Source organism: Agelaius tricolor, unplaced genomic scaffold (genome assembly GCF_023055355.1).
Source record: "Agelaius tricolor isolate 1412-34295 unplaced genomic scaffold, bAgeTri1.0.p SCAF_29, whole genome shotgun sequence".
Lineage (NCBI taxonomy): Eukaryota > Metazoa > Chordata > Aves > Passeriformes > Icteridae > Agelaius > Agelaius tricolor.
Genome location: NW_027269289.1, coordinates 1,879,145 through 1,893,605, shown reverse-complemented (window position 1 = coordinate 1,893,605; position 14,461 = coordinate 1,879,145). Strand labels below are relative to the sequence as shown.

General features: G+C 56.6%; 1 protein-coding gene across 1 annotated transcript in view; it reads right to left on the bottom strand.

Annotated features, from left to right (window-relative positions):
• ETS1 (ETS proto-oncogene 1, transcription factor) overlaps window positions 1-5,109 on the bottom strand; it is a 52,123-nt gene extending 47,014 nt beyond the window's left edge. The window contains exon 1 of the mRNA XM_071449568.1: window positions 4,813-5,109. Coding sequence (XP_071305669.1) covers window positions 4,813-4,882 — 70 coding nt within the window. The 5' untranslated portion in view covers window positions 4,883-5,109. The remainder of the gene's footprint in view (window positions 1-4,812) is intronic.
• Window positions 5,110-14,461: the final 9,352 nt, after the last annotated feature.

Here is a 14,461-nt window from a genome sequence, read left to right as displayed (position 1 = left end):
TGTGTCCAAGGCCAGGTTGGACAGGGCTTGGAGCCACCTGGGCTAGTGGGAGGTCTCCCAGGTGAGATCTTTAAGGATTTCAACCCAAACCATTCTGGGATTCTGTGATAATCCCGTGGCAAAGCTCAGCGTGTCACAGTCCTGCTGGAGTCCCAGCCCCTCGCTGCCTGCCTGCAATCTGCTCAGGATTTGGGAGTGCAGGAAGTCCCAGGATGTCTCAGCAGCTCCTTTGGAGAGCTGGAGCACGGCATTCCAGCATGAGCCTGTGCTATCCCTGCATTCTGTAAGGCCCATCAAAGCATGGCACGCTGTAATTACATGGCAAATTAGGGGCCACTTCATGGAACGACACTGTAATTACACACTTGGTGCGTGCTTTGGGGAGCTGGGATAGAAACGTGAAAGGAACGGGGTTTGCTCCTGTTCCCTGGAAATCTCCCTCCCCTTACCCAGGTTAAAAACCAGGGATGTGCTCTTTCCACCCCTTTTCAGAGCTTTGGTGGGAAGCTGACACTAAAAAACTTGAAGCTGGTGGCAGCCAAGTGCAGCCAGTCCCCCCTCCTGGGAACCTCTCATTCCCGCATCCCGGCTGGATACCACAGTAATGGGCATTTTGTCAGCGCATACAGAGGTAATTGCTCTTCTCAGCTGAGTTCTCACCTCCTCCGCAGGCAATCAGCACCGAAAATGCGAGAGCGGCCCCGAGCCCTCCACGGCTGAGCCTCAGCCTCGCTGCTGATCATTGCAGCCCACACAGAGCATCCCCAGCCGAGCCCAGCTTCACCTCGGCTGCACTGCAGAGCAAAGCATTCCAAAAGATGCGGGTGCCATTCCCCGCATCCCTGGAAACACCAATCCGTGCTTTCCTTTCCCAGGCTCTGGCATCCCGCGTGTCCCCGGCAGGACAGGCGAGCTCTCCCAGTGCCACTGAGGCAGAGGGGGGATGCAGAAGGTGCCGGAGCAGGGAGGGAAATGCTGGGGCTCTCTGCTGTGGTTTATCCTTCATGGAAACAAAACGTGGCCATGCAGGAGCCAGTGCCCGTCAGCAGCAGGGAAACTGAGTCACACAGCAGCTGACACAGCTGGAGGGCTCAGCCCTGTGAGGATAAGGCAGGATCAAACCTTTCTTTTTGAGAATAATGAGAATAATGTCCCAAGTCCCTGGGCACTTTTACCCCGAGCCGCTCAGCAAACTGCCCCCCGTCGGTCGGGCTGGTCCAGCTGTGACTCCGTTCTGTGCACACCTGGAGCCAGGGATGGCTGCAAACTTGTCCTCCCTAGACAAGGCAGAGGCCAGAATGAAGGATCCCCTCCTAAAACCCAAAGAAAAGGGATTTTCTCTGCCACTTGCCCGCGGCCAGGCTCTGTGCAGGAGCTCTGCCTTTGCCAGGCTCACTTTAAATGCGAACTCCCTTATTTGTCTGCGCTGAAAGTGAAAGCAAAGCCTGACCTGGCTGCGGGAAGGGGGACAAGCACGGTTCAGGCAGGTCCTGCATCCCCGAGCAGCATGGAAGCTGTGTAGGAGCTTCCCTGTACCCTGCACCACCCCAGCAGGAGATCCAGAACCCTACAGAGCTTTGGGCTGGAAGGGAAAATCTTCCTTCAGCCCTAACTGATGTCGTCCCAAATCCTAAACGAGGGAAAAGCTCTTGTCAGATAAAAGCACACCCCTGGGATGCCACCCACGCACAGGCCAATGGAAACAACGTGTCCATGTCCCAGCTGTCCTCGGGGTAGGCATGGGAAGGGCCAAACAGCCCGGATTTCTGAGCAAATCCTTTTTCCAGGAACAAAGCCCCCCCCTGCTCCCATAACACACCTCAGGGAAAGGAGGCAGGAGGAGGGCTGGATGCAGGATGGGGAGTTTGGCATCACTGCTCCACTGGGGATGCCCAGGAACGACAGCTGGGATTACAGCCCTGCTCTGGTACCTCGGGGAGGCAAATCTGCAGCTTCCTGAGCAAGAAATGAGCACTGGGAGCCCTAGTTACACCCCAGAGCTCCCAGCAGGGCTGGAGCTGCTGCCCACTCTGCCCACAGCCAGCAAATGCAGCTTGGCCGAGCTGCAGGAAACAAAGTGATTTGTTGAGGGCAGCCTTCATCAGCCCCCAGGTGAAGTTCCCTTGGGGTTGAATTTTGTGTGGTTTGGGGTTTTACTGTTTCAGAAAACGTCCCACCAAGCCTTTGGTGGATCAGCCATGTATGTACAACCACAAGTGATGTTACCACCCTTCCATCACATCCGCCTAAGAATATCCACACACCCAGAATTGGGTCCTGAAGGAGAACCCACCCCATGGGGTTCTGGCTCTGACCTGCTCATCTCACTCACACACTCCTGCTGCTAATAGCAGGGGTGGAGGGGGAGGATTTGGCTTTGGAAGCTTTCTGGAGCTTTACAGCTCCACATCCCTTTCAGGTTATTTTTAAACCCTTTGAACACCACAAATCTCCCCAGAGTTTTGCAGGCAGAGGTGTGGGGTGGAGCAGGGTTTGGTTTGGGGGGTGAGAGGGGACAGAGTTTCATGGGGCACCTGGCACATTAAACATCCTGCACAGCTGAAACCCTCTGGCTGCAGGGCCCTCCCTGCCCAAGGTTTAACCCCAGGGATCACATCGGCACGGCTGCTGTGAGAGGGGACAAGGGGCTGCAGTCCTTCTCAGCCCATTTTGGAATTAAGGACGATGGGAACATTTGGTGGTGGATTCAGGGCTGCGGGAGCCATCAGGGAGCAGATGAGCCCTCTAGGAGCAGAGAGAAGTGATGCTCCCTCCTCCCCTGGCTGGATCCCAGGAGCACGACCCAGCAGCATCCACACTCCTTCCCTCGCCATCAATCCCACCAAACCAGAGAGCTGCAGCTTTTTTTCCTTCGGAGTTGGAGGGGAAATGAGGTTAAGCCAGCTAATTGACAGCGCTGACCTTTGTGGCTCCCAGCGAGCGCAGCCACCAGCACAGGAGCGGCTGCAGCTGAGCCGATGGGGGGGGCAGCGCTTTTCTACCTCTGCGTTTGTGTTTTTCAGCGCTCTTCCTGCCCAAGTTTCAGCTTTGGGTCAGCTCTAAGAGCAGTTTGCTGACATCAGCTGCAGAAGAGCTTCCAGGGACAGAAGAAAACGAACTTAAGGCAGGGTGAAACTCTGAGTCCTCCCTTCAGGCACCAGGGAATTCCACTGCTCCCGACACCCAGAGCCTCTGAGAGAGCTCTCACCCCGACCAGGAGAGTGCAAATTTTAACAGATGCTTTACTCTGGAGTGAAAAGCAAACCGCACCCCACCCTGACGGTCCAGGTGTTATTCCTATGCCGTTTTTCTCCCCTCTGAACAAACAGGCTGCCCTCGGGGGCTGAAGGGCAGGATTGAGTCTTCACCAGAGTTTTAGGAAATAGGCACAAACAGGTCCTCTGCTCCCCTCCAGCCCCTCATTTCAGCTGTGTAGGTGCATTCTTAGCATCCCTCGGGCATTTGCAAGCCTGGCGCTCCCCAGCCCAGCCCGGGGCCAGGCTCAGCCCTGCTGCCCGGGCCAGGGAGCGCTGGCACCTCTGCCCAGCACAGGGAGCTCCCTGCGGCCGGGGAGGGTGGGAGGAGGGATCCCAAGGGAGACCCCAGCGCTGGACACTCGGAGTCCATGGACGGCTGAAGCCAAGGTGGTGCTGCCTTTGGAGCTCTCTGCGGCCCCGCTGATGCTGCACCAGCATCTATTGAAGTCGAAGCACCAACCCCTGTGCGGCTCCAGCACTCAGCTGTCATTTTATTTCCACATGCAGCCCAAAATCCCAATGCCTGCGGGAGCTGTGGCTCCCTTCTGGCTTTCCTAGAAACTTTCTAACCGCCAGAGAAATGTACAACTCAATCTTTAATTTGATTTTCTTTCCCGCACCGGTGCTGCACAAACTTCCAGTTTGGCGCAGTGGGAATTGCAGCAGGGAGAGATGAAGCAACAGGAGTCGTTTAATGCAGAAAAAAGGGTTGTTTTTTGTTTTTCCTGCGGGTCCTCCAAGCTCCATCCTCCACCTCGCCTGGGCAGGGCAGAGAGGAGTTGGGCGCCCGGGGTCAGCGAGCAGCCAGACGCCAGCAGTGTGTGAACAGCAGCCCTTATTCTGGTCAGGCTCGGCTCGGAGCAGCAACCACAGCCAGCAGCAGCTGAACTCACCCCGCTACAACACACAAAAAACCCTTCTCGCCTCCCTCCAGTAACGTGTTGCTCTCTGCACCCTCTCTCCACCCATTTCTCCAGCTCCAGAAGGGCGAAAAAAAAAATCAAAGCGGCGGGTTTTCCTGGATTAAACGTGCTAAATCCAGAGTATTTAGCACTGGAGTTGTGTTTCCCAAATACCACGAGTGCCTGGACCACACAAGACATTTCCAGCGAGGGATGGGGGAACGCACATCCATCCCAGCCAACGATGGGAACGGGCGGGAGCCCCGGGAGCGCATCTCTCCCGCCTGCCCGCCGGACGGGCTTCCCTACATCCCGGCAAGGATGCCAGGAGCGTGAGGGAAGGAGGCTGGAGGGGCGGCGGGATGGATTTTAAGAGAAGGAGGGGGATGGAAAGTCATAAAAGCGCTCGGAAAGTCAACTCGCCTTCGGCAGCGGGCAGAGCCCGGGCGGCGCCGCTGCGCTGCGACTTGGGGCGCGCTCCGTGCTCCCTTCCGAAAGACACCCCCAAAAAACCCCACACCGACCTCTCTGAGCGAGCCCTCCCCAGCGGTCCAGCCTCTCCCCCCGCCAAACCTCCCCCCCCCCCGCCGTCTTCGCCGGTAGACGGGGCCGGGGCTGCGCGGAGCGGGGCGCGGAGGGGACACGGCGCTCACCGGGGGACGGGAAGAGCTCGATGTCCACCTTCTCCGTCTTGATGATGGTGAGATCCACCGCCGCCTTCATGGCTGGGGCAGCGCCGCGGGGGCGTCGCGCCGGGAGCGGGGGGCGGCGGCTGAGCCCCGCCGAGCGCGGAGCGGGGCGCCCGGGGCAGCGCGGCCGGCGCTGCCTCCTCCTCCCGCTGCTCTTCCTCCTTCTCCTCCTCCTCCTCCTGCTTCTTCTCCTCCTCCTCCTCCTTCCTTCCTTCCTTCCTTCCTCCCGCGCTCCCTCGCTCCGCTCCCGCCTGCGCTGCGCTCCCCGCTCCGCTCCGCTTCGCCCGTCCCCGCCGCCGCCGCCCCGGCCGGGCTGAGCCGAGGGGAGGGCGCTGGGCCGGCCCCGAGCGGTGACAGCGGCCGAGGGACCCGCCCCGCCCCGCCCCGGAGGCGGCCCCGGGCCCAGCGCTCCGGGGAGAGGAGCCGGCCCTGCTCGGCCGGGGGAGCGGGGGTCTGGGGGCAGCGCATCCAGGGGGGAACGGGGGTCCGGGGACAGCGCATCCAGGGGGGAACGGGGGTCCAGGGACAGCGCATCCAGGGGAGAACGGGGGTCCGGGGGCAACACATCCACGGGAGAACGGGGGTCCGGGGACAGCGCATCCAGGGCGCCTCCGCCCCAACCTCTGCTCGCACCCCGGCCCCCAAACACTCGGGATAAGAGTTTGAGCACGCTGGCTGCAGGCAGCCCTGGCTGGAGCCACTGCCCGAAACCGATGGTTTTTGAAACAGGGCCAGTTGTGTTCACCCTCCCTGTCTCGCCGTGAACCGCTGCCTTTCACACTCACACCTTTGCCTCCCATCACCCCTTCATGCTCACATCATCTCCTCACATTTCCATCTCCCCTTCACATTCCCATCATCCTGCCTGGAGCAGCCTGATCCTCTCTCACCCACAAGCACATCCAAAGTCAGGGGCACAGCCAGGGCAGAGCAGTGCACACTGTGCTGTGGTGGGTGACAGCCAGGGGAGCTGTTCCTGGACTGCTTGGTGGAGGTGGGAGGCCAAAGAGAGTTGGGAACTGACTGGATAAAAAGCATCTTGAAGATGCAAGATGAGTGTCATGCCAGCACAGCATAGAGTTAACAGAAGAATATCGGTTTTCACATGAAATCTGTTTGATTGTATTTAGGTAGCACAAACTTGAGACCACAAACGGCACAGCAGAAGGAGAGTATGACTCACAGATGTCAGCTTACCGGTACGGAGAAAAAAGTCAGTAGCCACCAGCTCTTGTGGTTCTGTCACTCTGAAAGTCTTTAACAGCTTCCGATCCAGCACAGATCAGGCTGCTCTCATAGAAGAAGATGGGCTCAAGTGAGCACAGGCCTGCAGGAGCAGCTGCCCAGGGTCACAGTCACTGCCCAGCCCTTAGGATGGAGCAGGGTCCTGCTTGCAAACCCGGCCTTTCTCAGCCAGCATGGGCGTATTTATAGCAGGGAGTTTGTGCAACTGAAAGAGCTGCGAGGCTGCCGGGGCCAGACAAGGAGAGGCGGCTCTGGCTGCACACACAGCTTTGCCAAGGCAGGCAGGTCGAGCAGCAGGAGGGCTGAAAGCTGGCAAACGTGGGCTGGGAGCTCCAGCCCCAAGTTCCTCTTCCTCACCCAGTGACAGCCTCTCACATTCCCAGTTTTACAGGCAATCTTGTTTCCAATTTACTTGCAAGCTCAGTTCTGGACAACCCATTCCTGCAGCAGTGGAGTGGGAGCAGAGATTTGCTGTGATGAAAAACCTCCCTCCACTGATTCCCGAGGGCTTGGGAGAACCTGAGCTCAGGCAGAGCACAGGGCTGGAAACCTCAGCTGGTCGTTTGAAACCACAGGAATAAACCTGGAAATCCGAAGGTGGAAAGAGGATTGCTGCAAGGATAAAATGTGGTCCCTCCCCGGGACAAGATCATGTGCTTGCACCTGCCTTGGGTTTGGGTTTCTTTCCTGCCCGTACAGCAACGATTGAAGGAAGAAACTACAGAGAGGTGATTTAGCAGAACGTTTCTAGTTGAAAATCAGAAGGGGATTCAGGAGAAACAGCTGCCTTTCTATCTGATCTGTGAACCCTCCAGAGCAGGCTTGGGCAGAGAAACCTGATGCAGTTATCAGAGCCCCCAGCCTTTCCCTTCGCTTCCCTTCCCTTCCTGCGCTCCCGGGCTGGGATCCCGGGCAGGGAGAGGAGGGGAGGGGGCTGCCTGGGGGTGCCGCTTTGTGCAGCTGCCTGATGGAGCCATCAGAAAGCACCTGCGGTCCCAGCCGTATGGAAATGACCCCGGGCGGATCGGCCGCCCCGCTCAGCGCGGCAGCAGCAGCAAACCACAACCCCCGGAGCGAAACGGAGCAGGAGGCGCGGCGGGGTCACTGGGACTTGCCCAAACACAGGCTGGGACAGGCTGCTGGTGGCACACAGCACAAGGCTCTCATGGGCAGAGAGGCCCTGCAGGGAGCTGCCACAGATTGAGATGCAGCAAGAGGAGGCAGCGGGTGCCCTGAGGTGTCTCTGCTTTAGCCTTGGCCCCTTTTGGCTCAGCCGCTCCTGCAGTGTTACAGTCTCGAGGACTGGCTGAACTCCAGGGCACCTGTACTGGAGATCCTTCTCTTCTGGACCAGGACAGAGGCTCTAATAAAGACCTTTCTCACAGCTTGTGGGGTTTTTATTAGGAGAGATCCACACTCTCCTGGCATCCCGGTTGAGCCCTGATCCCACAAACCCGATGACACTGAGCCCAGCTTGGTGCAGGATGGCTGCAGAGGAGCTCTGAGCTGTGCCTCACCCCCTCGTGCCTCCCCAAACCTGTGTTCCATTTTGCTGGTGCAATGCATGGCAACCTCTACATGCAGGGAAACTGGAAATGCTTCCAAAAGTAACACCAGGGCAAAATCCCCAAAGGGGAGGAAGAGAAGAGAGTGGCTGTGGACAGAGGTTTCCTCCCAGGGCAGCTGAATCTCTCCTTCGAACTCCATCCCAGCAGCCGCCTTAATTTGTGTTCACTTCAGAGCTGCAACATGAAAGCCCTGGCTCTGAGCTCCAGCTGAGCCGCTCAATGGCTCAGTGTTCGCAGAAGGCATGGAAGGAATCCATTGATTAGTTTCTTCAGCTGGGATGTGACCATTCCGAGTCCAAGACCTGCCAAACATGACTTCGCCCCAGCAACTGGTTCCTATTTGCTGCTCACAGGCTTTAGGAAAATCTTTCCTCTTCCCCATCCAAGTCTCACCCTGGTTTTCCACTGTGTCGTTAGGAACGTGAATATCCATTCAGGCTCCGTGCGGGAGGGAGGATGCTGGGCTGGAGAACGGCCCTGCAGCCCAAGGATGGGCGATAACCATCTGCCCTCCCTCCGCAGCGCAGCCCCACTGTTTGCAACCGCTGGGAACAAAGAGAGGATGGGCAGTAATGCCCCATTGTTCGCAGGGCCGCTGACTAACCTTGGGGTAACAGAACAAGAATAATTATTATTCATTTAGCTCTGAGGAAAGGTGTTAGGAGAGCGGAGCCTTTGCTGTGATTTCCGAAGGAGAGGACAGGAGAGGACGGCTCTTCCATGACCTCTCTCCTGGCTGGGATGGCTCTTTCACTTCTCCACGGCCAAATTCACTCCTGTCCCAGCCCAGGGCAGCTGCTGTCTCTCCTTCAGATGCCGTGGAGCTGGGCCAGCTTCTCCTTTCCCTCGCATTTCCCCATTCTCATTCCAGCAGGAATTAGGTGTAACTTCTGGTCTGGAGAGGGAGCTTTTCCGAGCACGGCTGCTACCAAAACATGGGGTGAAATACAACGGCCACGTAATAACGTGGAGCATCCACCCAGCTGTAATGGCCAGGAAATGAAGAACACCATATCCAATTAAAACTGCAGGGGGATATTTATGGCAGAACGTAATTAGCCAAATTGGAGCCTTCCCCAAAACTGCCATGGGATTTTTAATGACCGCGAGCGGTCAGGGATTGGGTTTGATGTTTTGTCAAGTAAACAATACCCAGAGGGCATGAGACAAAAATCAGGAGCAAAGGGGAAAGGAAAAAGAAAAAAAAAAAAAAAAACTGTTCTGCAATTCCAGGGAGAAACGGAGACATGAAAGGAATTATCGTAACGGGGACATTGTTGGAAGGAGCAGCAGCCACCAGTCCAAGAAAGGAAAGAGCAGGGAGGTGGCCCTGGGTGTGGAGGTGGCCCTGTGCAATGAGAGGAAAGAGCAGGCAGCTGCCGCGGCCGTTCCCCCGGGAGATACCTTTCCTGGAATTTAAAATGATACGAGAAATTCTTTCAAGTGCCGTAATAGCTGGGAAGCATTGGAGTATTTTGGTAAGAGGAGGCTGGGTTAGCCCCGCTGACTCCAGCTCCCGTTTTTGGCTCGGGCACGGAAGCAGAGCTCGTCGGTGGCACATCCTGCGTGTGCCCCGGGCGGGCTGCGGGAGCCGCTCCCAGAGCCAGCTCAGGGTCCGGGGGCGGTGACCGAACCCCAGTGTGGCCCCCGGGGTCCGCAGGCACGGACAGTGCCCCGGGCTGGGCGCTGGGGCAGGAGGAGCAGGGCAGCGCTCCCGCTGGGATGCCCAGCCTGGGCCATCGGCCACAATGCCCTCCTGTCAGCGACTGTCCCCGGGCTCCGAGCCTCCGCGGCTCCTGCTCTCATTAACTCCCGGCGGGGAGGGCTCACAAAAGCCGCTTTGTGGCCAGCGGGGGTCAGGGCTCGGCACACAGAGCCCCGTGGCTGCGGGAGCCACAGCCCTGTCACACACCCGGGACCCCTCAGAGCCTCTCAGGCTGCCCCAGCATCTCCAATGCCTCCGCTCCTGCCTTCCCAGAGGTGCTGATCCCACACCTGAGGAGCTGCTCCGGGCTCTGGCAATGCCATCCCGATGGGAATGCCCTGGCACAGAGCTGGCACTCCCTCGTGTCCCTGCTGGGAGCAGGGCCTGGATGGAAAATCCTCCTAGGCTGCTCTGCAGCCCTGTTTGCTCTCAGGACAACTTCCCCCTGCCCTCAATTCACAGCACTGGGCTCTGGGTGAACACATCCTGAAGGGTTTTGCTGCTGAACTCCTGATATTCCCAATTACACCGAGCATGTGCAGCCAATACCCATCAAATCCCACCTGCAGGACACCTCTCTGCCTTTGCTCAGATCTCCTGGCTCAGATCTCTCTCCTTCAGAGCACAAACAAAGCAGCCAGCTCAGGTTTGAGCAGCACAGCTCTGCTTGTGGCTGTGCTCTTGGCATTCACCAGTCTCTCCCTATTGAACTGATCCCTGATAGCCCTTGAAATTCCCTCCCCTCGGATACATGGGGGGATTACAAAGGAGAGCCAAAGGAATCAGTGCCCATAAATGGTCTCCTGACAGCCAGACTGTGATCACTGATGCTTATCTGCCCTTTCCATCTTTCAAAAACCCATCACCACCAAAACACTGCCCACTGCTTCACCGAACACTGAGGGACAGCCACGTTGCACTTTATTGAGGTCCAAGAGACACACCAGCACCTCCCAAGGGAGGTCAGTCCAGCTCCGAGCTCTGGTGTAGAATCCACAGCCCGAGAAGTGGCAGCCCCCAGGACAATGCCATGCTGGCAGCCAGTTGGAAGTGATCAGCCCAGGAAAATAAACCACAGGCCTGCAGTGACCCCCGGGTTAACACCAGGGCCAGGACAGAGGGGTTCAAGTGATGGAAGTTTAACTCCTGGCCAGTATTTCCACCTTTGTGCTTCCATCCCTTTTTTAAATGACACTTTCTCCCTTCCCAAGGAGCTGGGAGCTCAGCAATCCCAAAGGAAAAGCTCAGGGGCTGGGGACTGTGATGGGGTCTCTCCAGAGAGAGATTTAGGAGAGAGAACCTGGATTTCCATCCCCTGTTCCACAGGACCCTGGAAGGCACAACCAACCAAGATTCAGCAGCCAAGGAAGGTCCCTCCATCCCCAACCACTGTCCTGCCAAGGCCATGAGGTGACAGGTGCACATCAGAGAGACAATTCAGGGCTGGGCACGATTATCCCATGTACACCGTGCCCAGAGCACAGAAATTCCAGGAGGAGACACAGCCCTGGAGCTGCCCTCCCCAGAGAGGCTCTGCCAGCAGAGGCACCCCCAGCACCGCTCCTGCCTGAGGATCCGCCTGCCAAAGCCTCTCTGAGAGGAAAAACCCTCTCCCTGCGCTGGAAACCTCCTCTCCCGCAATTGTCCGCGCTTGGCAACCTGGCCTGGCAGTGAATAAGCGCCAGGGAAATATTCCTCCCTACACGTGTTTGGGTTTTTCGGGGTGGTTTTCTTGGCCACAGCTCCTGGCTCTACAACAATGCCCGGCTTGTTCGGGCCCGCGCTGCAGGGCAGCTTTGAATAGATCTGTCTAAAATTATAAGCGGGCAGCCCCTGGGCTCTGCGAGATCACAGAGCCCACGCTGGGGCTGAACAAAGCCCCCGCTATTTCCCAACAATTAGGCCGGCTAAAAGGACATCTATCTCCTGCCATCAGAGCCACCACGTGCCTCCCAGCCAGCCCATTGTGCAGCTAATTAAATAACACGCCTCTCTCCCCGGGAGCGTCTCCTGATTAGCCCGCCGAGGTCCTAAATCCTTGCGGGTGTGAATGGGAGCAGACAGCTGCTGGGCAGGGAACTGCGGCTCCCGAGGGGACACGGTCACCCCGGGACAGCCACGGCAGCGGCACCGCGGATTTCGGGGCTTTTAGGGACCTTAAAGCTCATCCAGTGCCAGACCTGCCATGGGTTTCACTGTCCCAGGTTGCCCCAAGCCTGGCCTTGGACACTGCCAGGGATCCAGGGGCAGCCACAGCTTCTGTGTGCCAGGGCCTGCCCACCCTCCCAGGGATTAACTCCTTCCCAACATCCATCAGCCCCAACCTGCTCCAGGCTGAAGCCATTCCCTCATCCCATCCTCAGGAAGCTGCTGAGCAGAGATCCTGGGATTCAGGAGGGCTCAGCACACTCTGCTTCCCCATCCACCTCCCAGCTGCCTGCAGCAAAAGCCATGAAAACAGATTATTTACTTATTATTTTTCATGCTTTGCTGGTGGCTGGAAGAAAATATCAGATGCAAATATTTTTTCTAAGTATGTTCCTGGCTGATACAGAGCAGTTTGTTGTAGGGCTTTTTTTTCTTTTCCCACACTTCTCATTGGGTTAAAGCAGTGGAAAGAAAATAAACAAGGAAAATGTTGTGTCATTCAACCAGAGCTAAAACTTTCTATTTTTGCACTTTTAATATGGGAAGGAATTGCAAAATGGAAAAAAAAGAAAAGGCCTATTAAAAGTAATTTGTTAACAAGCTCTTTTCACCCAGTTAGTTCACCTCCTCGAGGAGGATTCTGTGGGAGGGGAAGGTCTTGGATAAGGATGAGGCCAAAGGGAAGCTGGGAAGCTGATTTGTGTTCTGTGAGATGAAACAGAATAACCTCTGGGGCTTGGAGTTTCCTTCCAATCCCAAAAGGATTTCTGGGAAGTGAAAAAAATCCACTCAGATGATGCATCAAACACCCCAGGGCTGCCTGAAATGTCCTGGGCCACCACATCCATCCCTGGGGGAGGTGGATATGGATCTGAACACCCAACCTGCACCAGCTGGAGCCAAAAGCCACAGCAGGATTTTCTCCCCATCCCAGCCCTGCTCCTCGGGCTGAGCTCCAGCACAACAGCCCAGAGTTCCTAAATCATTCCAGATGTTCAGCACCTTTCCTCACACGCTCCCAAGACCCGGAAGAAATTCAGTTCCCCTCTGTCAAGGCCCCAGTCAGCAATAGTTGCAAATATCCCTTTTACCCCCTTTAAATCATCATTTCCCACCTCTGGCTATTTCAATCATCATTTTCACACTGGGAGAGCCTGGCTGGAGGACTGGGAAGGTGGGGCAGCAGATTAATGAGCTGATTTCCTGTGGACCTGCAGCTCCAGGCTGGAAGCAGCTGGACCTGCTGCTCCATCCACTCAAGGAAAACACAAAATCCCCAATCCTCATTCCCTTGCAGAGAGGAGACGGTGGGAGGAAGGACACAGAGGAGGCAGAGCTTGGTTTTGTTCTAATGGCAACCAAAGCTGGCTCCTGTTTTCCAAACCCAACCTGGGGAGTGGCTGCTGGTGAAGCTTGGGTGGGAAAAGGCTCTTGGGAAGCTTTAGGAATGCATCAGGGAATTATTTATCAGTGTATGTGCACACCCAGAGGGGTTCACTGCAAAAGCACAGGGATCAGCTTGATGCATGCTGCTGTTGAAATCATATTTGCCCTGCACTCACGAAAGGCAAAGGTTTTACACCAAATAACCAAATTTTACAGGGATGCATCCACAGGGCCAGGAAAAACATCATTAAAAGAGATGCCATGGCTCACATGAAGGCCCAGAAGGGGCTACACAGGAGCCCAGCCCCAAAACCAGTTTAACATAACCCAGGAGCAGCCTCCTCAGCCCTCCAGCAGCTTCAAAGCCCACAGGCAGGTCTGAGAGCTCCATTCATCCCAAACTCCCAAATAAAGGGCAGGAGCCAAGAAAAAGCTGCCTCCCCTCACCCAGCCAGTGCCCTCGATCCCAAAGCTCTGGGAATGGCTCCACAGCCACTTGATTAATAAGGGCCCAGGGGGGGGGAAACCGTTTATATAACCTCGTCTTCTCTAAACTTCCTAAGTGCTTCAGAAAGTGGCTGCCCTGGAAACCCAAACTGGAAACGAAAAATATTATCCTGCCAGTTATAAACATCCCTGGTGCTAATGAAGTGAGGAGCAGCAGCAATGGCCAGCGAGGGTGAGGTGCTCTTGGCAGGCATGGGAGAGCCCCAAAAACCGGACTTCAGGTGGCTGTGGAGGGGAGAGTGCTCCCACCATGATCCAGAGCCACTGGAGCAGGGATTTGGGAAGAGGGATGGCTGTGGAAGTGTGGCTGTGCTGAACACAGGGGCTGGGGGCAAATGTGGGGGGAGAAGGGCAGGGTGATCACAGCCAGGCAGCAGCAGGTGGGGGAAGGCTCTCAAATCATTCCCTGAGCTCGGACTGTGGCAGGGGTGAAGCAGCACATCCTGCTCCTGGAAAGCAGGGAGGGAATTTCGGGGCTTGCTGCACTCCAGACTCTGTGGGATGAACTGCCCAGGCCAGGCTGCTCGTGCAGGCCAGCAGAGCACGGCTGTTTACACCACTGTGCTCTGAATAAACACAGATCAACCCAAATTTAGCTCCTGGGTTCAACCACCCTGCTCCTCACAGCCCCTCAGCCACACATCCCAAGCAGAGCCAGGACAGCAGAGCACTGCAGCCCATTGCTCCATCTGCTTTCCCTGCTGGCATTTCCCACGGAGCTTTGTTTGTGCATCAGCACCAGAAAACGCTGAGGTTTGGCTGGAAATATTTGGATTTGGTTTTGACAAAATATTGATGATTTCCGCCCAACAATCTGTCAGTTTTGGCAGCAAGAAGGAGAAAAGAGGAAAAAAAAGAGGTTTTTCCTCAAGATATGGGGACTGAGCTGACACCCAGCCTGGGACTCGGCACAAGGAGAAGGCAAAGCAAAGCTACTGGGCTGCCTCATTATCCTGTCAGTCTGATTACTGCTCCTGCTTCCCCAGAGTGGCTCCTTGCCTGGATGGAAACACAGCCAGAGCTGCCAGACACACGAGGCCTCTGCTCTCCTGGG